This window comes from Orbicella franksi, chromosome 14 (assembly GCF_964199315.1).
Source record: "Orbicella franksi chromosome 14, jaOrbFran1.1, whole genome shotgun sequence".
In the NCBI taxonomy this organism is placed as follows: domain Eukaryota; kingdom Metazoa; phylum Cnidaria; class Anthozoa; order Scleractinia; family Merulinidae; genus Orbicella; species Orbicella franksi.
Genome location: NC_138158.1, coordinates 13667698 through 13692056, shown reverse-complemented (window position 1 = coordinate 13692056; position 24359 = coordinate 13667698). Strand labels below are relative to the sequence as shown.

The window sequence follows — 24359 nt, the reverse complement described above, 5'->3', positions numbered from 1 at the left end:
TACTTGCTGAGGTCGACATTCAACAGTCTGTGTGGATCAGCTGTTGCATCGACTGGTTCATCTTTTTCTTTCTCATCATGATCTGACTCTTCAGCTCCCTGAGGATCAAAGGTTAGAGATCTCAGAAAACAAAATAATGGAGTGAGAGAACACATCTATGACAGATCTGACTGATCTGTGTGGAATATTAAAGTATACAGAATATTTCCTGTCACTCCAATCACTACCAAGAAAACTGGTGCATCTGCCTTGAGCTTATAAAAAGTGACTTACTCAGTACTGATAATGTTTCTCTAACTTTTAAACCCTCTCACTTTAAATTAACCAAATTGAATTTCAGTTCTCACCTCAGGCAATTCACCAGCTCCTGCTGGAAGAACCTCATATGAGATATCAAGGTCTGGTTCTTCTTCATCTGCTCTGCTTCCTTTACGACCTGACAGCAAACAGATAGTGTAGAAAAAGTCTGTTATAAGCCTGACAGCCTATCAGTGCTAAACCTCTGTTTTCTACAGTACTGGATGACTCCAAAAATTACTTTCACACCAAAAAGAAAAACAAACAAAAAAAAAAACAAGAGAAATTGTACAACAGAAATTAAAGCCTTGATCGATTTATTAATCCAGGCCCCTACTGTTGAGTCATACATTATCTGACTATGTACGCTCATTCTTGACCTTGGTGTATAAATAAACGAACAATTATTCTTGTCACAAGGTCTGAAAAATTTTGTAAACGAAGCTTTCGACTGTATCGCACAGTCTTCATCAGCAATTAAAGTGAGCTCACGTTGTCATGTGAATGCAAATTGTTTAATTGCGTGACAATAGCTGGTCAAAAATGGCGGGAAGATCATAGCACCCGTCTCTGTTCAGTGTTGGGCGTTGACGTCTGATATGGATGGCCTCCTTGATTTTCCTTTTGATATCTACCGACTCTTTATCAAGAATCTTGACTCCTTCCCAGTCAATCTCGTGGTTGGCCTGAGACTGGCGTTCCCGGATTGCAGATGTTGTTTGTTTGTTTTGCTTCTCCCGAGTTCTCGCTGTCTCGCCAATGTAATGCTCTCCGCAATCGTTGCATGTGATGTCGTATACCACGCCCGTCTTCTTTTCAGTTGGTGTCCTGTCTTTTGGAAGGACTAAGATGGACCTCAGCGTGTTGTAAGGCTTGTGGTATGTGTGGATGTCTTGTGCCCTGAAGACTCTACTAAGATGTTCTGAGAGTCCAGACACAAGGCAGGCCTACGGAGGTTGGTCTAGGTGTCTCCGAGGTGCTGTTCTCCTGACTTGTGGGGCTGGGTCGAGAAGGGACTTTAAACATCCAGCGTTTGTAACCATTTGCGAGTAGAGCATTCTGGATGTGCCGTACTTCCTTTGCCTTATCTTCCTCCTCGCTAACAAGGTGTTCTGCTCTGTGTAGGAGGGTCTTCACAACTGAATGTTTATGATGTAGATGATGGTTGGAGGTTTCCTATACACAGTTGTTTTTGTGCTCCCATCCTCATTTACATGGACACACATGTCAAGGAAGGGTAGTTTACTGTCTTCCTCTTGCTCGCTGGTAAACTTTATGTGAGGGTTAACGCTGTTGATCTGTTGGGTAACACTATCAATGTTGGCAGCGTGCATTTTAGTGAAAGTGTCATCCACATAATCCCTTCTCGACACAGTCGAAAGCAGCTGTGATACAGTTGTGCAGTTGCGATACAGTCGAAAGCTTCGTTTACAAAATTTTTCAGACCTTGTGACAAGAATAATTGTTCATTTATACATTACCTGTTTGACAGTATGTTCACAGATAAAAAAAGAGATATAAAGTTTTTGATCAACCTTGAGAATTTAAGGAGGTCACTCCAAAAAGCTTACTTTTTTGTCTCCACCTATAGCCAGTAAACATTGGGTTTTCCACTCACCAAAGTTTCAGCTTCTAAAGTGCCTGCTATCCTGAAGAAATTTGTCTTGAAAGAAGCCCAAAATTCGACTCTGGAGGCCGCCAATTTGAAACTGTACTTGGCAGCCAGGCCATGTTTATGTGACATCATTCTATTCAACTCACAATTGGTCAGCAAAATGTTTTTTTTCCAAGCGATTAACAATAACACAGCTAAAGGGCAGCCATAGAAGCCACAGACAAAATGCCTTGGATAGAAAAACGTCACGAAAATGTGGCCTGGCTGCTGAGTACTGTTCAAAATGGGCCTCTTTGGAGACGAATTTCATAAGGAAAACCTGCACTAAAGAGGCTGAAACTTCGGTGAGTACCTAAGCGTAGTGCAAGATTTTTATTTGCATCGACAAAAAAAGCGTTTTCTGGAGGGATCTTCTCCTTTAATGAATGAGAAGAAAAGCATGGAAAGAAAACTTAATGTTCAGTACCAAATCTGAAAACTCTCACCTTTCTTCTTTCTTCTCTTCATCTTTCTGGATGTATATTTTTTGTCCAGTGACACACCTAAAGATCAATCTTACATCAGTTAAAGCACAAAGAACAAGTTCAGAATTAGAAAGGAAGATAAGAACCTCAGCTTTGTGTTTCCTAAGTAGGATTAATAACCTTAAATGCAATTTCTACCAAAATTGAGTAAACTGAAGAGATGATAGACGTAAGGTGTAATTTTAATTTAATTTAATCATCATTGTGTCATCGATTCCTTTAGTCCCCACAGAGAATGGGGCCATTGATCCTCCTCCAAGCCTGTATCTGCCACAACCTCTGCTAACCATTCTTTTACCAAACAAATTTTACCTTAATTAATGCAGATCTAACCATTCAATGACTGACCAGTGCTATTGAGCAGTGCCTTCATTCATGCTGTTTGCTTGTCAATAGTGTGCAAATTATATTTTAAGATTACATTTAATTTAGTTAATTTCAATATCTGCAAATTAAGGTGGCTGCACACAGTTTTCAAGTGCCTATGCCTAATTCACCATTACTTTGAAACCATTTATGCTTCGGCACCTGTCTTTTGCAAGAGTCAAGGTTAACCACAGAAGGGCTTATTCTCGCATTTTGGCTAAGGTATGTGCTGTTGCCATGGCAATGGGGCTGGTTAAACACAAGGCTTAAAATATGGCTTTTGTTTATTTAAAAAATCCAGTTGTTTGATTTTTTCATCATTTTCTCACTACAAATTGACATTAAATCCCTTCTGTCAACACTGTTCTGATAAAATTTTGACACACACGAATTTCGTAATTCGTCATAAATCATTTTCACTGCATGTTCTGTATTATTAAAAATTCCCTATGTCAAAATTCAGATTTTTTGTGATAGATCATTCACATGGTTTCTGAACTATTTTTTTGCCAAATTTCTTGAAATTCTAATGACTGGATTGTTAGAAGTCGGCAAGTTTCTGCAAAAGCAATCAGTCTCAATTTTTCGAGCAACTGTGCATGCGCTGCATTTAACTGGGCTTTTTTTCAGTAACAAAGAAAAAGGTGAAAACTGCTGGGTTCTTTGCATTGTTACCTTTTCTAATATATCTTTGTAATAAAAGACTAAAACCATCAATACACTGTGTTCAAATATAGAGAAAAATAGCACAGATAGTGCGGGTGTTGAGTGAATAAAATGATCGCTGGATGGCTCTATTGACAGCATACTTGTTTTTTCCAATTCTTGTGTGTGCGCTGAATTGCATCAGCAAAAGCTTGCGCAAAAACTGTGTTCTGCCACCTTAACATCTTTATGTAATACCTCCTGACACCTTTAGTGATACAGGTAAGTCAAGGTTAGCCACTGGGATATCATCTACTGTTACATCTTTCTTTTTTGCCTACAGTAGAAATAACCAAAAAATACAATTCACTATAAAATGTTTTTCCTGCTTTTGTTTATTGTCAGGCATGTTGCAAAACGTGTTAGTGAATTGTGTTTGTTTTACACTACAGATGCAGTTTTACAGCTACAGTCATTGTTTTCATTTGTTATGTGGCTGTGTCTCACAAGGACTGAGAACTACAGAATTCAAGAATTTGATGGGCTGAAATCAATATTGAACGCAATCTAAATTTTCCCTTTAGACCAGCATCTAGACCACTCACCGTCATTTGCAAGCAAAATGTCAGCAAGAACAAACTAACTACATCAAACGAATTAAATTTTTCTTGTTTGCCATATAATAACATCTTATCAACTGAACTTAGTTGGTCTGTATGGAAGAAACTCATGACCTTGGACAAGATTCCCCCATACACCCTGTAAACAACTGGGCCCTGGCAGTTACCTTGTGTCCTTCACGGGCTGACATCTTCAAATAATGTGGATTACTTAGCTGCTCTTGTTTTCTCTGCTCACGTCTCTGAAATAGCACAAAAGACAACTTTCATGAGAAACACCAAAACATGATCGACGAAACTGGAAGAACCAACAAAGAAATTACAGCCACATTAAGCATGACATGCTGCATACATGTATGGAAGGACAGACCATCTGATTTGTAACAAGCCTTGGGCTTTTCAATATGAATGTCAAGATGGCCATTCTGTAACACTCAAGAAGGACATGTATGTAATCATAACTTAACTTATAAATAAGCAAAAATTAATTGATACAAGCATACCCTTTTCATTTCTTCCTCATCATCCGACACATGCTTTTGCTTCAGGTCTCTGAAAAGTTAAGAACAATTACTTAATCATTTGATTTCTCCATGCCACATAGATAAGCATCCCAAATCACCTTTGTAACAGTAAAACTTTCTGACCAAATAAAATAATGTCAGTTTAATGTTTTTCCAGTGAAAATTCAACAACACCGACAAGGGATGATGTCAGACAAATCAGTCATTAGTATTGATGTATTTTTCTAGCTAACAAGATCCTCATAAGCACTAGCAAGTTCTGCCACTGTACTAACATTAAGTGCTGCCACTGTACATGTACTAACAGGCATCATAACAGGTATAAAAGTAATAGTATATTCATACTTGTGTTCATTTGGAGTGTCAAATATTGTCTCCATCTCCTCTTCCTCCTCCGAACTTTCAGAAGGTGGATCATTAATCCATTTATCAAGGTCAAGTCTAACAATACAGTATAAAACAAATTCACTTTCTACATTTAACCAATATCTATCAAGTATTTCTTACCAAATGAATATAAACAACCCATTTGACGTTGCCATGTAAGACTGTAAGACTGTAAGACCCTCTTAACAGTGTTTGCTAAAAAACAGCTAACCTCCTGCCAATGTGAACTGAGTTTCAGTCTGACAGTAGTCAAACTGTTGGCAACCTATCAGTGATCTGCCAGCAACTGGCAACTAATTGCCTGTCTGTAAGTCACGGACTGAAACAATTCTTGGAAACATTCAGTACTTATTTATAGCTTCCAATCAACAACTAACTCAACAGGAAAAAATCATTTCAAAGAGATACTGTACACTGCACTTTCAAAATTTACTACAGCCATTGCCTATCTTGTTTTGTTTGCTTGTAAAACTTGTCCATATTGGGTATGCCATGATGAAAATTGTGACATACATGGAAGTATTGTAGACTATGGTTTCCCAATACATTATAGGGCTATTCCTTGACTTTCCTAATTTGCTACTGCAAGTTGGATTAAACAAGCCTGTTTTAGTGTACAAACAGGTAGGGTTGAAAGATGTCTATTTACCGTTTTCAACTACAACAGTTTTTGGGTCAAGTTTTGGTCTACTTACCTGTAACTCTGTTAACTAGTTTACTACCAGCTGACTGTCAGTAATGTGTCGGTATTTAATATGTTGGCCAGCAGTTGTTCAACAGGTTAATGACAACCAAAAAATGGGGACCACTGTTCGCTATTACCAAAATTTAAATCTCTAGCAATATTGACGAGTATACATTCTCTACTGAGAGAGGGAAATGATGATGGTACCCACAGCTAAACCATACATACATTATTTAGTATAATAATTATATTTTTGACTTTTATAATATTCAACAAAATGAAGTAAAAAATAACAAATAAGCTTGAACAAACCCCTCAGGAATCTGTACTTTCTTCTGTGCTTTGGCAGCAACTGGATTTAATTCTCCATGAAACAGGGATGATACTTCTTCTGTGCAATCAACTCCTGATTGAAACACAATATTATTATATTAACATTAATATTAATATTAACGCTTAGAGGCTCCAGTTCAAAGGGCAGGATTTGCTAATATCTCCTCTTTTTATATACATGTAATATTGCATAATTTTCCTGAAATATTTAATTCAGTTCATTATATGAAATGATACCATCCTTACCCTCATAACCTCCTTGACAGGATTTCCTGTTCAATGGTTAACTGGTGCTTGATTCTAACATACAATAGTTTCCTTCACATCCCAATGCTATTGAAGTTTACTTACATATAAAATAGTTTTTACCTTTTCCTTGTAACTTGAGGACATACTTGATAAGTTGTAAGACACAGCTTGCCTAAAATGAACAAAAATATAATATAAATTTTTAAATTAAACTAATTCTCAAGCAGAGATTTTCCAAAACTGAACACCTCCTGTTACTGAACATTCTGCCATGATGTTTAACATATGAAATACAAAGGGTATTTTAAAATAAATGCATTTTTGTAAAAAGCCAAAGTTAGTTAAATTTCTAGTTTGGAAAGTACTGTTCATTATCTAAGAAAATGCTCTCAAAGGAGTTACATTGAAAAAGGTGTACATAATTTTGAGGAAAAAAGCAGCATTCAGTAGTTCACTATCAGTGTACATGTAGTGCACCTTTTGTTTCTAGTGTTTGTTTATCTTTGTAAATAATTACAGCTCGGTTTTACTTGATTTGAATGTACAGTTGAATCTCCACTTATGGGGACAAACACTACACGTAGATACATGTAATTGTCTTCTTTAGAGAGGTTTGCCTTTATTAATTAAAAATGCAATAATCATTGTTTTAATTCCATTTTTCATTGGCAAAAAGACATGATAGCTGCAACTTACCCTTTCCTGCACCTCTAGGTCTGCACTCTGTACAAATACAGGTAACTTCTCTACCAGCTTCTCACCAATTGATGTCTTTTCACCATCCTCTTCCTTGAAAACCAAACAAGATCTTAGCATCAATAAATAGACAGTAAAACCTAACTAGGGATCCTTAGATCAAAGCATGAGAACAGGAATGTTCAAAACAATCTCATTCCCAGTCATGTGTCCTTGTTCCTTCCCCTAGATAAGCTAAGAAAAAACTCTTTCTGACTCCTACACTTTCAGACTGACAATAATACTGTTCAGTATTTTAGTTCACTTTTATTGAACATGTAGATGAAGTTATGTGCTGATATACTGTAAAGTATGTTTTATTAATATCTGTTGTTGTTTTTTGTAGTAGGCAACATATATATTGTTTGTTCAGACAAGTGGATTTTATGTTTGGACAATGAAAACCTGGAAAGCACCCGTCCAATGGACGTGAGAAATGAAAAATGTATTTTGCCTTTTCTTAACCATTCATTTGTGGGAAAAAAATTGAAAAAAATAAAAAAAAAAACAGTGTAGGTGTATTGAGATAATGTAAGAAATAGTCAATTATTGAATTTAGTAATCGGGAATCCTGTTATAATATTGGACTGGTGGAGTTAGTTTTACTAAAAGGCACTCATATCACCTCTTCCTCCTGCTGCTCACTGGCAAGGATTTTAGCAAATAATTTTGCAATGTTCTGGACATAAACTGCCTGGATGTGGCCTGGAAGTGAGGTGACTTTGGGTTGCAGCATTGCTTCTAATGTGTTGTGGATATCTGGTAAATGCCTGTTGAAGCACAAAAGAAATGTAAGATCATAAATGCAGTGAAACCCTGGCATTGAAATTACTTGTAGCAATTAACTTACTCTGAAAACTCTCCAGAGATCCATGCTGCAGCATAAAGAACTTCACAGACTCTGTTCTTCTCCATTTGCCCAGACATCAAGTCACTGCTATCAAGTAACAAAGACTGAAAAACAAGTTGTTTTAATTTGTAAGTAACATTTAAGCAAAGTCGCCTGTGGGCATGCTATATTTAATTTACAGACTCAAGCCAAATCTGATGGGGTCAAATATGATACAACACAGTAGCATGAGTTCTGTGTAAAATAATAGCTTGTAAAACAACTACCAAACATCTGTGTGCCAAGAGTCGTGTTTTGGTGATATGATTTGCATAATTCAGCCGGGAAAATCAGAGTAAAATTTGTGTAGATCAGGACTTACAATTATTTTGTACTATCCAATAAGGCTGTTTTCAATAATAGCATTAGGGCAAGCACAACAGTTCATACAAACACAGCTGCAAACAAAATATTTTGATCCCTATATTTGCATTTATTACTGGTTATCTGTTCTCTTGTGTTCATACATATCCTTACATCATGAGTTACAAAAAGGTATCAAGTGAGCATATCTTACCAAGCACTGCACAGCATAAGGACGGATTGCCTTGACTCTGATAGTGACGTCCATCATTTGTGAGGCCAAGGGTTTGCCAAGCCTTGTCCCTTCAACTCTTGTTAATTGTATAAGCACATCAATGTACCTACAGGTCAACAAAGACGTTGTAACAACAAATCAATTCATTCATTTGTAGAAGAATCAACTGCGGTAAATGATCTATTAACTTTCTTACTCTGTTAAAAAAATAATATTGACTGTTTATGGTGGTCAATACACTTAGCTACAACTAGCTAGTTCTCATGCATGCCACTTAAACTGAAAGAAAGATTGAAATATTTCAAATAAACACCATAGGCTTAAAAATCCCAACTGGCGGAAGGCAAAACAGTTGGTTTCTTACAAGCATGACCAAGGAGTTTACTGAGAAACAACTCCAGCTTAGTGGTCAGAGTAGGACTTGAACCCAGGACCTCCAGATTTCAAGTCCGGCACCCTAACCACTTGGCCACGCTGCCTCCCTGTACACATGTAGTTAACACCATTAACATCACCTTACCATTCAAAGTTCATAACATAGTGATAGTCATTCATGCTGCAGATCTGTATAATCTTGGATACTAGCTCATCACAGTAAGCTATAAATAAAAAGCAAGTCAAAAGTTGTGAAATTAGTAGTCAACAGTGAATGTTCATCCAATGCAGCAAAACCTACAGCACTGTAAGTTATATCACGCAGATGTCTTGGATTGCCAAAAAAAGTGGATGGAATCTACAATACCCAACTAATCTCTTTTACCATGTTACTTACACTATCAACTTTTTATTGAGAAATATCAATTGAAACTAAATGCTTCAATGAAATTATGCAACAAATTACACAGTGAGAAGATATTACTTCTGGCAATAACTCTTCACACTCCAGTTTAAAGCTTGAAACATTGATTCTCCTCGCCAACTGGAAAACATTTTCTCCTAAGTTAGTTCTGAGAATTAAGGGGGTACATCAAAACACTATCTCCTTGTTCCAGACTTCTCTTCACAGCTTGGATCACTCTTCACACTTACTTTGACTGTCAGCCTTGTCTATGTGAACCATTAATTTCTTGATGATGTCCATAATGTTCTTTTTAGAAACCTAAGTGGTAGAAATAAACATCATGTTGGTTGATTTTTTCCTGCTGCTCTGAATGGACCAGAGAATAACTTTTATGTCATTAATTGGTTGACAGAATGCGGTCTAAGTAGAGCCATGATACCAGCTTGTGTGGTTCACAAAGAGAAATGTACAGGACACAACCTAAATGTAAGTTTTATACATTTCGTAAATGATCCCAAATGTTTTATGATTATTTAGTAATATAGTTTTGGCATCTTTGTATGCTTTATAATCTAGATTAAAAGTGTAACAAGAGTCTTTTAGTAATTAGCATTCTGTACAGTTATGACAAAACTACATACAGCACATTTACTTCATGTAGATAGTTAGTCAAACAGTCACATGTTTCCTTACCATTCCAACAATAAGGTCTAAGGCTCTAAGTCTAATTGATTCATCCTTATCATCTAAACATTGAATAACTATGTCTCTGCAAGAGAAGCCATGAATCATCAGTCAAGAGTGCTGCTTTTCAGACTAAGAGTCAACTGTTTCTGTGACCATTCAAATGAAAGCTATTTACCTGAGTGCTTTCATATGGTACTGTTTATTATGCTCTACAAGGTGGTTCTAACTTTTAAGTCTGTGGGTGAAACCCTAGTGTGTGACCATTCAAATAAAAGCTATTGAGCAGTCCTTTCATGTTGTACTGTTTGTCATGCTGTACAAGGTGGTTCTAATGTTTTCACTCTGTGGATGAAACCCTACTGTGTGACCATTCAAATGAAAGCTATTTACTAGTGCTTTCATGTACTGATTATTATGCTGAACTAGGTGATTTTAACTCTTAAGCATGAGTATGAAACCCTAGATGTGTCAAGTATTGAAAGCTATTGAGCACAGCACTTTATTACTTATTCCACCAAAGAAAATTGTTCGACTAGCTTCTAAGTCTGTGGATTAACCAATTAAATGAAAGCAATTTTTGAATTTAATTTTAATTTGTATGCTGTTAATTGTGGGTAACATTTCATAATGGTGTTTTATTTTTCAATAGTGTCCTCACTTAGTGAGAAACAACTAAATATCAATCTGACACTCAACAAAATTATTTATTACCATTAACTGACCAGTATTTTTGCATTGCACTGCAGTTTTAAAAAGGTACACGTACCTAGTACCTGTTAGGATTGGGATTTTGCTGTCAAGTTTGTGACACATGTATAATGCATACCTGTATTCACTATTTTGACTGTACTGTCAGTGTACATTCAAGTCTACTTACTTGTGCACTTGCACTGCTTTAGGATTTACAGCCAGGATCTTTGACATGGCAAGCAATCCAAGGTATTTCACTACAAATAAAGTAATAATTATCTTGCAATAAGTTAATAAGTATAATTTAATCCAGCCATTTGAAGATGCTAGTGGATATCAGCATAAAATGTGAGCCAGATAACCTGTATTACTAAAACTACATGTAGCACATGCTTGTGTACAAATCCTTGCAAAGGTAATGCAATAAACATCGACTATGGATGATTAAATACAGTGTGTTATGTTGAAATTCATGGGCTGGTACAGCATGATTGCCTTTACATGACAAAATAATTAATTTAACAGTTATAATCCAAGAGCCAGGATACAATAATGAATCCTGAAATGTGATTGGTTCTTAGCAAGGTTCGGATTTTACTATTTCTGTTCCAGTTCTGTAAAGTACTAGCCAAGTCCTTGATACACATCTCTACAGCTGGTCACATCTCTACAGCTGGTCTCTAGCTTTTGCCTTCTTTAAGGTGGCCGAACACAGTTTTCAAGAGCCTCTGCCTAATTCACCATTACTTTGAAGCTATTTATGCTTTGGCGCCTGTTTTTTGCAAGAGTCAAGGTTAACCACAGAAGGGTTTATTCTCACATTTTGGCTAAGGCGAGTGCTGTTGCCATGGCAACGGGGCTGGTTAAAAACAAGGCTTAAAAAATGGTTTTTGTTTATTTAAAAAAAATTCAGTCGTTAGATTTTTTTCATCATTTGCCCACTATGAATTGACATTAAATCCCTTCTGTCAACACTGTTCTAATAAAATTTTGACATAGGCGACTTTCGTAATTCGCCGTAAATCGTTTTCACTGCATGTTCTGTATTATTAAAAATTCCCTACGTCAAAATTCAGATTTTTTGCAATAGATCATTCGCGTGGTTTCTGAATTATTTTTTTGCCAAATTTCTTGAAATTCTATCGACTGGATCGTTAGAAATCGGCAAGTTTCTGCAAAAGCAATCGGTCTCAATTTTTCGAGCAACTGCGCATGCGCTGCATTTAACCGGGTTCTTTCGGTAACAAAGAAAAAGCCGAGAATTGCTGGGTTCTTTGCGTCGTTACCTTTTCTAACATAGCTTTGTAATATAAGACTAAAGGCATCAATACACTGCGTTCAATAATGGAGAAAAATACCGCATATAGTGTGGGTGATGAGTAAATAAAATGATCGCTCTATTGAAGGCATGTTTGTTTTTCAATCCTTGTGCACGCGCTGAATTGCATCAGCAAAAGCGCGCGCGAAAACTGTGTTCGGCCACCTTAAATTCAAGTCAACTTACTTTGCTCATGCTACTGATTGACTAAAACAGGGAAAGAGAGGAGAAATGCAGGTGGGTTCTGCATCAACACTCTAATCAGGCTTTTAGCCAGATGGGCGTCCAGGCGTCCTGTGGATGGCCACTTATCAAAGAAAATCATGTCATTTTTCATATGTTGCTTTATAAATTGTTCATTTGAGTAGGCCCTATAGCACATTTTAGATGGCCACTTTTCAAAACCTGGCTAAAAACCTGACTTTAATAGTGTACCAGATAAAAGTCTAAACGACTCAGGTACAAAGCCTGATAAGGTAAGCTACTTACACCTAAATTTTAATAAACTTTGAAAAATTAATGTCATTTAATGCCTTAACCCATTGATACCTAGAGGTTTTTAGCAAAAATGCATTTTTTGGACATTTTTGACATTTTCTGCATGGATATGAGCTAAATTAGCTCCATTCTACTCAAAAAGGAATTTGCAGCATGACGGTGTGCCTTTCTTTCCACTAGCATCACCTTTTATATAATTTTTGCTTGGGTATATGCACAAATCAAAATGTTGGGATGGGATTTAAGTGACCTATGTCTTAAGGCTATAAATTATTTGGTTTTTTATTTTTTATTATTATTTTTTTTTTACCTTTCCTTTTTTGCCTTTTCTTATTGTTTTGCTGCAGTTGCTGACCCTCTCTACTAGGCTTGCTTCCAGATCAAGAATTCTCAAGAAAACATCATTGAGACTGGAAATTCTAACCAAGGGGTAGCCAAGTGAGGTTGAGGAAAATTTTGCTCCATGTTTTTCACTCAAATTTCAAAGCATTTTTGTGCACATTTCACACTTAACTGACCAAATCACTCTGATCTGGGGTGTCATTAGAAAGATCTTTTCTTGGTGCAAACTTGAGTATAAGTGATGCCAAATTTGGTGAAAGGCGATGGCGTCAGAAGTGGAACAAAGGCCAATGCCTGTCACGGTTGGTTATGGCCAACACAGGTGTCAATGAGTTAAGGTGATACAAAATTGAATAAGAATCAAAATAAAACCATGACCAAAAGTATCTTACAATTTTGATCAGAATCTTCAATCAAAATCCGTAACTTGCTTACACAAAGCTAAAGGAAAGAAGGAAAACATAATACAGATAATTTATTATTGAAAGGCCAAATTTCATGATCTCTAAGTAACTTACCAACTAAAATGTCAATCTACAGCAGGTTTCGACTTTCAGGAAAAAAACCTTGGGCCAGCTGGCCCCCAGTTTTCAGACTTAGTCGCTAGCACAAGTATTTCAGTGAAAACTGTGAAAAATAGTTGCCAGTGAAAAAAAAATTGGTTGCATTGGCAACCCCAGTGGCTGCAACAATGAGCTCTGTACAGTCTGTAGTATTTCTCAAAGGAACAAGACATTTGTCATTGTTTTGGTCACTGTTTTGTAAAGGCAGTAGGGACTCAGGACTGTGTTCCACCCTGCAAATAACAATACTAGAAGCCCACTAAATCAGCCTCATTAACCATTTTGCCACGCGAGAGCACTTATGAGCTTGTAATGTCACTGTTTGATTCAAATCTGGTCGATTTTGATGAAACTTTTGCAGCAAAATGATCTTGTAAAGATCTACTCGTTGAAAGCATAAAATTGTGACCCCCCTTTCACATGATATAGTTCACCAATAATAATTATGCAGCCCCTAGTGCATTTGTTATTAACCTATTCATTGCAAGCTGGAAAATAAGGTATAGTTTAGGGTATACCTAATATTTATAAAGATTTTGACTTTTTGAACTTTTTCCTTCTCTCCTTTCAAACCATGGTTAGTCAAAACTATCACTTCCTTAGAGGCTGTTGATACGATTTTTGGAATACACAGATCAATAGCTTTCAAATGGTATATCATACATGGGTATAGGGGGTCAATTAGTTTAAAGTGAAAATTAAAATTCCTGGAAAATTTAGGGCTCAAAGGGTAAATGAAGAAAAGATTAAAATAATGTAACCCACCTGAATTGATGGATTGTGTTGAGGCAATCCTAGAACAACAAGAAAATTATTTTTCAACTGTGGATTACTTTAAAAGCTTATTTGACTCACTAATAGAACTTGAATCAATTTTCAAGAGCACGCAGGGAGTTAAAGGATTTATAAACAAATATTTACTAATGTGTAGTTGTAAGAAATAATCATTCTACACCCATCCCAAGAGAGGTTATTGGAAGTACCAAGGGGAGAAGGGTTTGAACAGCCAAAGATTTAAAGGAAAGCAGAAAATCTGGAGGGGAGGGAGGGAGGGTGTTAAACAAAAAAAAACCCCTCTGTGGTAGGGTGAGGAAGTTTTCCTGGAATGGCACAATAGTTTTGTAATCAATAAGCAGGAACACTTGAGAAATAAAGTTATTAAACTTTATAATCTACTTAGTAGAAAGGACATATACATTAATAAAATGCTTTTTACCTGATACAACTGTGTTGATACACTCATATAATAATGACATGGCTGAAGTACTGCAAGAATAAAAATACCAAGTTATTATGTGATGCTGTATTCTTGTTTAGTCAAGTGACTCATGTAACAGGTGTGTATTTTTCACCTGTGGATGAGATTCGTCAGAGGTTCCAGTAATTTCTTTCCTAATCTTGGCTCCAGAGGACAAAGGGCTCCAAACTGTGAAATAGAATTGATAATTTATACATGTACTGTTTATAACACTAAAATATATATTATAAATGATTTTCGATTACTAAATGATGACTGGGAAATGTTCTCAGTGTGTAAATAGTATATGTAAGAACAATTTTGATTCTGCAGCATTACTGCTAAGCACTGGCTGTTGGTTACATTAGCTGACCCAGAAAGAGGACATCATCCACAGGAACAAATGACAGCACTTTTGAGGTTACACAGTGAGGTTCATACTACATGTATTTTAAATGATATTGTCTACATGTAGCTGAAAATGTTCAAATTAATTCCAGACTTACAGTATACAGTATTGCCTGAGATAAATGTAAACTAAAAGACTATTTTGGAGCTGCAGTTACTGGCAGTGTCCCTTTTCTTCGAATCCAAAATGTGTAAGTACAAAGCCTTTTAGCCAGCTCAAAGTAATTCTCTTCCTTGGGCCTTTTTTCTTGACCATGGCCCAAATTTTGACTTATTTGGGACTAGATAATTAGCATTCAATGACTGTCACTTACGAGCTTAATTATCTTGATTAACATCCAGTTGTTTGTAGAACTTGTCATTAGTTTGAAAAACAATGGTGCCAGTGATAAGTAGTTCTTTGGGTTTTTACGAGCCAGCTCACAGATCACATTCACTGCCGCTGACTGCACACCTATCAATGATAAACAAAGACAATTACTTGAGGCACAGAAAAGAAAGCTGATCCTGCTGTTATGAAAAGTGCACTGAGAAACATGACATCTTTCCTTAGAGTGACAAAAGAAATCATGGATGATGTCACAACAACTAGGCAGAGATAGCTCTCCTACTCACTACATTGTGGCTGGTAAACACAGACGGAGTTTACCCCCAGTAGCATTACAATACTGTGTTCTTGATTTTATTAACACCTAAGCGTAGCTCTCCAATAAATTTCTCCACACAAAATGTTCTCCACCCTTCACAATGATGTCCTGAGACAAGTGAACAAGTCGACACTTGTCATATCAGATCAAAATTGTAATTGTAATCATAGTATATTTTATCTTATAACCTGGTTCTCCATCTTCAAGTTTTTCCTTCAGTCTTGGGAAGGCTGGTCTCAGTGCTTCAGGGAACTGCAATATTTCACCATATCACAAACTAATTATTAATTAAGTACTATTAAATGCATAAATCTTAGAACTATTTCTCCCTGCCATGATAGGAGATTGCTGACTAGCAACCAAAAACTTTTTGCACATAACTATGTTTTCCAAACATGGCCTACTAAATGCTAGAAACACTTCCTTATAACTAAATACTGTTGAAGCCCACTAATTTGTCCTCCGTTAATTTCATACTCCTCACCATTTCCAAATCAAATCTATTTCCCTTAGATTTGCCCTTTGTTCAGGGTTTTACCATTGACTATTTCAAACTCTCTAATTTTGCACTCCCAGCTATTTTGAACTAATTTTTGCTTCTCTTCGGTTAAAATCAACCCCTATTTATTTCAAACTCCAATCTCTGATGGTAAAGGTTAGTTAAAAGATAAGCATCAGGCCAGGTCAGAACAGTGCAAAAATACTACAGATTAACTTTTGGTCACTTTTTGATCTTGTATTTGTAAAAAATAGTAAAAAATAATTTGGCCAGTATTCTTTTACATTACAAGGCATCGCTTGGTTAATAGAACTATGTCTTATGAACTGCCTTAAATGTCAAATTTTTAACTTAATGTTACTTCAAATAACAGCCGCATATAATTAAACCCTTAATAAACCCTTATATTGTGTTACTTGATTACACCTTAATATAAGTTATTATTCTCACATGTAAGACTAACTAAGTTATTTTGATTTGAAACCCTGCTCCTTGAAACTGCTTTTGTTTTCATGATTTTAAACAATTATTTGTTCAAAAAAGATAATTCCTAGATATCAAAATAATATTACAAATTATTACTACATTAATTGATATACAAAAAAACTGTTTATATAAGAGTGACAAATGCTCATGTCCTAAAAAGACAGATCAGAACCTAGGGAGCATTAGGTAGAGTCTGCTTACAAGCCAAGTGGCCCATCAAGCCAGAGCTTATCCCAGTTTCTGAAGCATGAAGTGACTAGGAGTATTTCTACTCCCCCCTGGATGGGATGCTAGTTACCAGCATTAAGTTTGCTGGTACCAATTTAGACACCTGGGTGAAAGAAGGCACTGTAAGAGTAAAGTGTCTTGCCCAAGAACACAATGCAATGTCCCCAACCAGGGCTCGAGCCCTGACCGCTTGATCTGGAGACCAGTACTCTCACCGTGAGGCCACTGCACCTCCCAACAGGGAGTATTAATACTATGGAATTTGTAAATGCTATGGATTCTGGATCACAACATGTGCTGGTGATGACAACCAACAAATGTCCTTACCTTAAGAAATATTTTATACATAAGCAACACTGCTCTTTTTCTGATGTAAGGTTTGGTTGAGACAAGCTGAAGAACAAAATCACAACCAAAACAAATGCAGATTACTTTGTGGAAACAATGACTCCATTTTGTTAATCATTAGCAATTAGAAATTCAATCGAACTCATACTAAAAACAACAAGAAGAAAGCAAGCATAATAAGACTTTTTCATAGGAAATAATTCACCATTCAACGTTCATTCTCTTGTCAGAGTCACTAAATGTCACAACCTTGGTCATTTGTTATTCAAATTTTCTATTTGTAATCTATTTTTAAAATGAAATAACACTTTCTTTTAAGTTTTATTTTCCACTGGCTGAGTAGAACAAAATATTTCGTGGAAAATGTTTTTCACACACTGCTGGGGCCTGGTGCTAATTAAGGTCATGTGATGTGTAAGGCAGTCAGTTGTTCTTGTAGCTGTCTGCCTTAGTCTGTCCTTCCCACCCTCTCACCCTTTAGAATTGTTAGTCTTTTTCAGCACTTCTTTTGAGATTGTAACTGTATCATCGTAGACTAGTTCTATCTTTTTTGCTCAAGACCATGTAAAAACTATGTTCAATGGAGGTATTTTGAGAATAAAGGTTGGGCTTGCTGCAGTCGACTTGAAATGGCTCCCAGTGGTGCCTGAGGAACAGAGTACACAAACAATTTTCTGCTTGTGAGTCAGAAATAATATTACAACATTGTGACAAGAATCGCAACAAATTTATCAGTGACTAGAAATACCATACTTATAACATAAAACAAGTATTCAAAGAGAGGTTGAAAAAAAAAACAAAAAACAAACATAAACAGTCCAGTTATTTGCATTTCAAAAAGGCTTATAATTTGAAAAAGAAATCACTTATTAATATTTTACTCATTAACAAAGTATAATTAATCTTTCTCTATTACATATACATTTCGCCGATAAAAGTAAAATATAAAACTTTAAGGTAAAAAGCTGTTAAAATTATGAGTCTTAAGTAACGTTTTCGATCTGTTTGGTCATCATCAGAGTGAAATAATCTGCATATGCTCAGTGTTCTTATAGTTCAGGTAAGGCCAGTTATGTAATACCTGTTCCCATGGGGAACAAGGTGAGGTCCAGTGATTGCACTTGTTTGTTTAGTTCTGGACGGAAGCGTGCGATGTAGAATGCTTCTTTTATTCTCCTTTTTAACCATGAATGGGCAGTGGTTAAAACTTCCCACTTGAACTTGTAGTTGGGGTGTTTTCTGATGTGCTTGGCTGGCTCTGACTGCTTATTAACATCTGAATGTTCATTAATACGAATCTCGAGGTTGCATGCTGTTTTGCCAATGTATGTTTGTCCACAAGTACACTTGCCTTTGTAAATAACGTGTGACGGGTGTGTGTTTTTGTCTTTTAACTTGAAGATTGATTCCATCTTGCGTGTTTGCCACATGATAAAGAAGTTGAACCTCCATTTGGTGTATGTGCTAAGTTTCTTTAAGAATTTTCTACTTTCTACTTCATTTGTTCTGCAGAAAGAGAGATGGATTCCGAGTTTAGGTCTTTCATTGAACCGGTGGACAGGAATTCTTGTTAAAAACAATAATTCCTGTCCACTGGTTCGATGAAAGAACAAATGAAGAAGAAAGTAGAAAATTCTTAAAGAAACTTAACATGTACACCAAATGGAGGTCCAACTTCTTTATCATGAAGCAAACACGCAAGATGGAATCAATCTTCAAGTTAAAAGACAAAAACACACACCCGTCACATGTTATTTACAAAGGCAAGTGTACTTGTGGACAAACATACACTGGCCAAACAGCATGCAACCTTGAGGTTCGTATTAATGAACATTCAGATGTTAATAAGCAGTCGGAGCCGGCCAAGCACATCAGAAAACACCCCAACCACAAGTTCACGTGGGAAGTTTTAACCACTGCCCATTCATGGTTAAAAAGGAGAATAAAAGAAGTGTTCTACATCGCACGCTTCCGTCCAGAACTAAACAAACAAGTGCAATCACTGGACCTCACCTTGTTCCCCATGGGAACAAGTATTACATAACTGGCCTTACCTGAACTATAAGAACACTGAGTGTATGCAGATTATTTCACTCTGATGATGATCAAACAGATCGAAAACATTAAGACTCATAATTTTAACAGCTTTTTACCTTAAAGTTTTATATTTTACTTTCTCTATTAGTTTAATGCAATGTGGGGGCAAATTTAAAGTGGATCTAAATTCCTTTGACAAACCTTTTAAACTAATTAACCACGCGGCCATGGGCCGAGCGCGGTTCATGTTCTACCCGCGTTTTTTTTTTTTTTCTGTCGGCGACCAGATGCAGACCTCCACTCGGCCAACTTTGAATTATGCAATCGGTAATGTTTACTCGCCAAACCTTGTTTCTTCAGGGTCAACAAAAATCTCAGATTACAAAGTCACGCCGAACTCACGCTTTGCAAAAAAATCTCTTCAAAACCCTGACTTCGAAGCAATATATCACTTTAGCGTTAATAGCCACCTCATATCAGCAGTAGTAAAATCTATTCCTTAACAATCTAGCTTTATCATATTTAAAATTTCAACGAAACCGAACAAAACCAGGACCAATAGACTGTTCACAGTCCCCTATTTTTCCGTGAGATCGTAGATGTCGATCGGTGAGCTCAACGGGCCGCCATCTTGGTCTCTTGATGCAAGCGATACTGGAGAGAGTACAAAATGCCCGTTGGTAGGGATGGTTGAGGGCACAGCTGGCAGAAAAATAGGGAGACTGTAACAGCTTCACTCTGTCTCGTGTTCAAGGGGTGCTGCCGCCAGTTTGGTGCCTCTGTTAATCAAATCAATTAATAATCTCCTCCCCTGAGAAAAAACCTGTCAAATCAAGGATGATGATATGAATACATGTTACTATACTGTGTTGTGAATTTCGAAACATTTTGAAGGTTTACCAAGTTGAGTCGAATGAACGCAGGATGGAAGAACTCTTCTCTGACTCCAAAAAAAGCGGCAAAGCCCGCGGAGAATTCCAATTATTCAGATGCGTGCCGTCTTTGTGGCATTAATTGTAAAATTTCAGTCGGAAATAAGAACAACCAATGGAGCTTTTAGCCATTTCCTTCGCCAAAACGAAACTTTGATATATTAAACTCTTGCCAAAACCAGTTGGAAGAACCGCCAAAACATCTTTTCCTTCGGGTAAACGAGAAACAGACTCCTTTTGCTCACGCCTTAACACCAATCCTCCAAGACAAGAAGCAGACAGACGATCAAAATCAAAACATTCTCCAGAAAATTCTCTTGAAATCAAAGGCATTTTGGCCTGAGTTGTGAAGTTATGTATGTCACTTTCTGTCACTCAAGTTGTCAACACTCTGCTACGCTCTAATGAACTCTATTGTCCCTTTGACCAATCAGGTGTTGCCGTTGCTGGAGCAACTAACACAGCGAACACGAGACAGAGGGAAGCTGTTACAGTCTCCCTGTTTTTTCCGCATCATCACCCCCACACTATTAACCCTACCGCCACTAACCACGGGCATTTTGTACTCTCCCCAGTTTTGCTCGCATCAAGAGACCAAGATGGCGGCTTATCGAACTCGACGATCGACATTTACGATCTCATGGAAAAATAGGGGACTGTGAACAGTCGACAGAACCAAATATAATTATACTTTGTTTGTCACCTCGCTTCATTGCTTGAGTCAACAAAGGAAGCGACGGTCGCCCATACCCACCGAAACACATGAACAGAACACAAACCAACGTTTCGGTCAAAAAAATCCAGGATTATTGCCTGAGAGCTGAAAATTGAAGATGAACATCTTTTTTGAACTTTCTCAGGTTATTTAGACATAAAAATGACCTTGATGGGCTCCAAAAGAGAACGAAACAAAAAACAGAACGACACAGTGAGAAGAGCTGATAATATATTCAATTTGTTCACTGCATGGCCTTCGTTAGGTTCAAGTTAAAAAAAGCTTACTTCTGGATAATCTCAGCCTTACAAGCCAACAACTGGTCCCAAATTACTTTCTGTATCATTACAAATGTCCTGACATCCATCTCCAAAAGATTTGGCCGCAATTTTTGAGCAAATAAACATTTCGCCGACGGCAATCACTATTACAGTGGCTTGCATACTAATTCGCTAACTTTACAAAACCCTCCCAAGGGGGGATATGACGAAAAGAGCTGAAAAATGATGGCCGGAAATAGGGTAATTTTCTCAGCTTCCAGTGTGCCACATTTGCTGGAAAGAGGTTCAAACCGATTTCTTTTTCCTTTTTTTTTTTCTTCCAGTCACTCAAGATCCCATATTATGACATGTGCTGGAAGTCATTACGTCATCAGAGATTTCATAACGGCTACGACTGATGGTGCAATGATACAGTTTGTGTTGATCAAGTGATGTGGTGTCTATGGTAGTCAATGAATCATCAAGGACTGCTTTGGAATGTGCACTGCATTGCAACTGTAGTGTTAAGAAAACAGTTTAATTTTAAAAGTGCGGTTATAAGATCTGAAAGATCTTCTTGTTTTGAAACAATTAAAACAATTTTAAAAAATAAACTAAAGGTAGTTTTTATGAAGCCTATAATTAATTTATTTTAGATAAAAAAGGTCATATCAGATCACTTTAGGTAGCAATTGATTTCAAAGTCACGGGGATCCCACTTCATGTATAATTGCATCATTGTGACACTCACCAATGACATAACATCATTAGCTAAATCCCTTGCCAAATCTGGAGTAACAAAGCAAGCAAACCCTGATAATGAAACACCAGCATCATACATGTTCATGCTACACAGGTCCTGAGGAACAATAATAACAAAAATTAATTTTATTATCATTTGTCCAATATACAACATGGACAGTCAGTGGTGACCCAACAGTAAATAAATGTACACGCGAATAATGACACAATGTTCGATAAAGAATTATTACACACCTTTCTAATCATATTTGTTGTCAACATGAGAATATCCAAATCTTCATGAAATGATTGTGATGCTGCCAGATAACCAATTCTCTGTTTAAAAGACAACAACGGACAATGTGACTTGCAAATATCAAGCATTGATAACCATCCAGGAATAATAAACAAAGTTCTATAAAATTATAGATCCTATGTTACATGTGTATATTTCAGTTATGTGAGAACAGGCAAGTTTTTGATAATCCACTGCTCCTGTTCCTCTCTTCTTCAGGAATTGGTGGGTAAAGTACACATTCATATAATTATCAGTGATATCCTGAAACTGTACGGCATGTTTGCCTGATCACGACTACCTGGTTACACCACAGTAGTGTAGTTGATAAGGTACCAGACTGCAGAGTGCATGGCTGTGGATATTAAACCCAGCTGAACAACTCGCCAAATGGTAAGGTGTCTGAACTGATAGGGCAAATGTAAATGCATATACAAATACCTGAGAAGTTTCTTGCCATAAAACATGACATAACAACAATGTAAGATTAGGTTCAAACTTTGAAGCCTTATATACTAACAGCCAGAACACCATAGCTCCATAGAAATTTCCTAGTTATAGTTAGGGAATATGTCACCTGTTGATGTACAGAGGCTTTTCAACTGTGCATACATACATGTACATGTGGAATTACAATTTAATTCCCATACTAATATTAAATGGGATGTCAAATTTAATTTGTTACCTTGAATGTAAACTTTGAAGAGCTCATGACTTCTATGATGTTGAATGCAGCCCAGCTGATGTCATAGCCCAGCATTTGAAGCTAGTGGTTTATACAATGATTCAAAAAAAACAAACATATCAGTACAGTATAGCGGTATCAGTCCGGCATAGTGGTGTTTTAATAAATCAGGGTATAATATTGAGCCTCCTGTAATAGGTCATAATAAGAATGAAAGGGATTAAACTTAAACTAGCAGCTGGTTCTGTCCCGTTTTCTTGTTTAATCTTGTATCCCTTTAAAGGGCCTTAAAGAGCCTAAAGGCCTTATGTGTCCGATGGCGCGATGAGAACTGATTATGATGACGAAAGAGCCTAAAAGGGCCAGTGAGTAAATGCAAAAAAATTTTGAACTTTCCACTAGAATAGTTTTAGATAACTGTTCTATTAAATGTTGTAGTTCAGTGGACAGGCATGAGAAGACAGTGCATTGAAATTTCATAAGTGTTAGCCCTCTAATAGAGCAGATCAGCTGTAAATGTTTCACTTGCTGGGTGATGCAGGATTGCAGTTTCTTAAGAAACTAATAGCTCTAGTTTTTGGTTAATAAAGGGATATCATCAACTTTGGTGCTTTTAAATTAAGAGCCTACATAACACTCAAAGAAACATTCATTACTAGGGAAATTATTAGCATTTGAAGCCATACATTTAAGGGTAAATATACTTACATAAGTGAGTTTGGAGACTGCATTGGCCTTTACAGCAGCATTTTCCTGTCTAAGCTCCTGTTTTATTTCATCTAGACAGGTTGCAATGTATTTAGCCTGTCATGTAATACAACAGGAATTATTAGTTTCAATTTAGTGTAATGATTCAAAAGTGAAGTTTGATTTAGTTGAAACAAGTTTGCAACAACTTAATACTCTATTTAAAACTCACACATGGCTAACAATTATAATAAATCTTGTTTAGTTCCAAGGAAACGTAATAACCCATTTACCAGGTCAATTTTACAGCGAACAAATAGACAAGCATTTCAATTCATTTCATTTATCAACAAAAAAATCTAAATAATAAGCATCAAAAATACATAACCGAGCTTTTTAATGTACGGGTTAAGCACACATTTTCACATAACAGAGATCAAAATAAACTGAATGATATGTTTGTCTATGCCACGTCGTCCATATAATTGACCGTAACAAATATGCTCATGTGATGAGGGGAAATCGTATAACCTAGTTCTATGTACCTCATTGCTTTTGTTGTTCCTGATGCCACGGACAAGATCCGTAAGATTCTTTTCAAACATTATGGATGATAGTCCTCTTCAAAGCCACACAAAGGGCAATATTGATTAAATTCCTCCACAAAGTACTTTTTCTACGGCATTTTCCAAAACGAAAACCGATCCTCCCCCGATGCTTCTAAGATGGCGGAAAAAGCTTGCTATGAACTCTGGGTAATAATTTCTTAGAAACGATGGTTATTTGTGACCAGGGAGGGGTAACACGGGAGAAGGTTCAAGCCCTAGCCAGCCGGATAAATGATCGAACGGCATTGTCAGGCCTTGTC

The 24359-nt window shown here is 36.7% G+C and overlaps 1 protein-coding gene across 1 annotated transcript in view; it reads right to left on the bottom strand.

Annotated features, from left to right (window-relative positions):
• The window catches only part of LOC145468052 (AP-3 complex subunit delta-1-like), a 36001-nt gene extending 11768 nt beyond the window's left edge, over window positions 1-24233 (bottom strand). Inside the window, exons 1-29 of the mRNA XM_081451710.1 lie at window positions 24037-24233; window positions 23513-23608; window positions 22805-22885; window positions 22080-22160; window positions 21835-21942; window positions 17119-17184; window positions 15767-15830; window positions 15246-15385; window positions 14639-14712; window positions 14503-14552; window positions 14052-14080; window positions 13116-13164; window positions 10753-10822; window positions 9882-9957; window positions 9437-9506; window positions 8928-9006; window positions 8387-8513; window positions 7831-7934; window positions 7606-7750; window positions 6942-7034; window positions 6366-6417; window positions 5976-6069; window positions 4937-5032; window positions 4571-4619; window positions 4235-4309; window positions 3706-3784; window positions 2398-2454; window positions 348-436; window positions 4-98 (exon numbers count right to left, since the gene is read on the bottom strand). Coding sequence (XP_081307836.1) covers window positions 4-98; window positions 348-436; window positions 2398-2454; window positions 3706-3784; window positions 4235-4309; window positions 4571-4619; window positions 4937-5032; window positions 5976-6069; window positions 6366-6417; window positions 6942-7034; window positions 7606-7750; window positions 7831-7934; window positions 8387-8513; window positions 8928-9006; window positions 9437-9506; window positions 9882-9957; window positions 10753-10822; window positions 13116-13164; window positions 14052-14080; window positions 14503-14552; window positions 14639-14712; window positions 15246-15385; window positions 15767-15830; window positions 17119-17184; window positions 21835-21942; window positions 22080-22160; window positions 22805-22885; window positions 23513-23608; window positions 24037-24096 — 2348 coding nt within the window. The 5' untranslated portion in view covers window positions 24097-24233. The remainder of the gene's footprint in view (window positions 1-3; window positions 99-347; window positions 437-2397; window positions 2455-3705; window positions 3785-4234; window positions 4310-4570; window positions 4620-4936; window positions 5033-5975; window positions 6070-6365; window positions 6418-6941; window positions 7035-7605; window positions 7751-7830; window positions 7935-8386; window positions 8514-8927; window positions 9007-9436; window positions 9507-9881; window positions 9958-10752; window positions 10823-13115; window positions 13165-14051; window positions 14081-14502; window positions 14553-14638; window positions 14713-15245; window positions 15386-15766; window positions 15831-17118; window positions 17185-21834; window positions 21943-22079; window positions 22161-22804; window positions 22886-23512; window positions 23609-24036) is intronic.
• Between the last annotated feature and the right edge of the window lie 126 nt (window positions 24234-24359).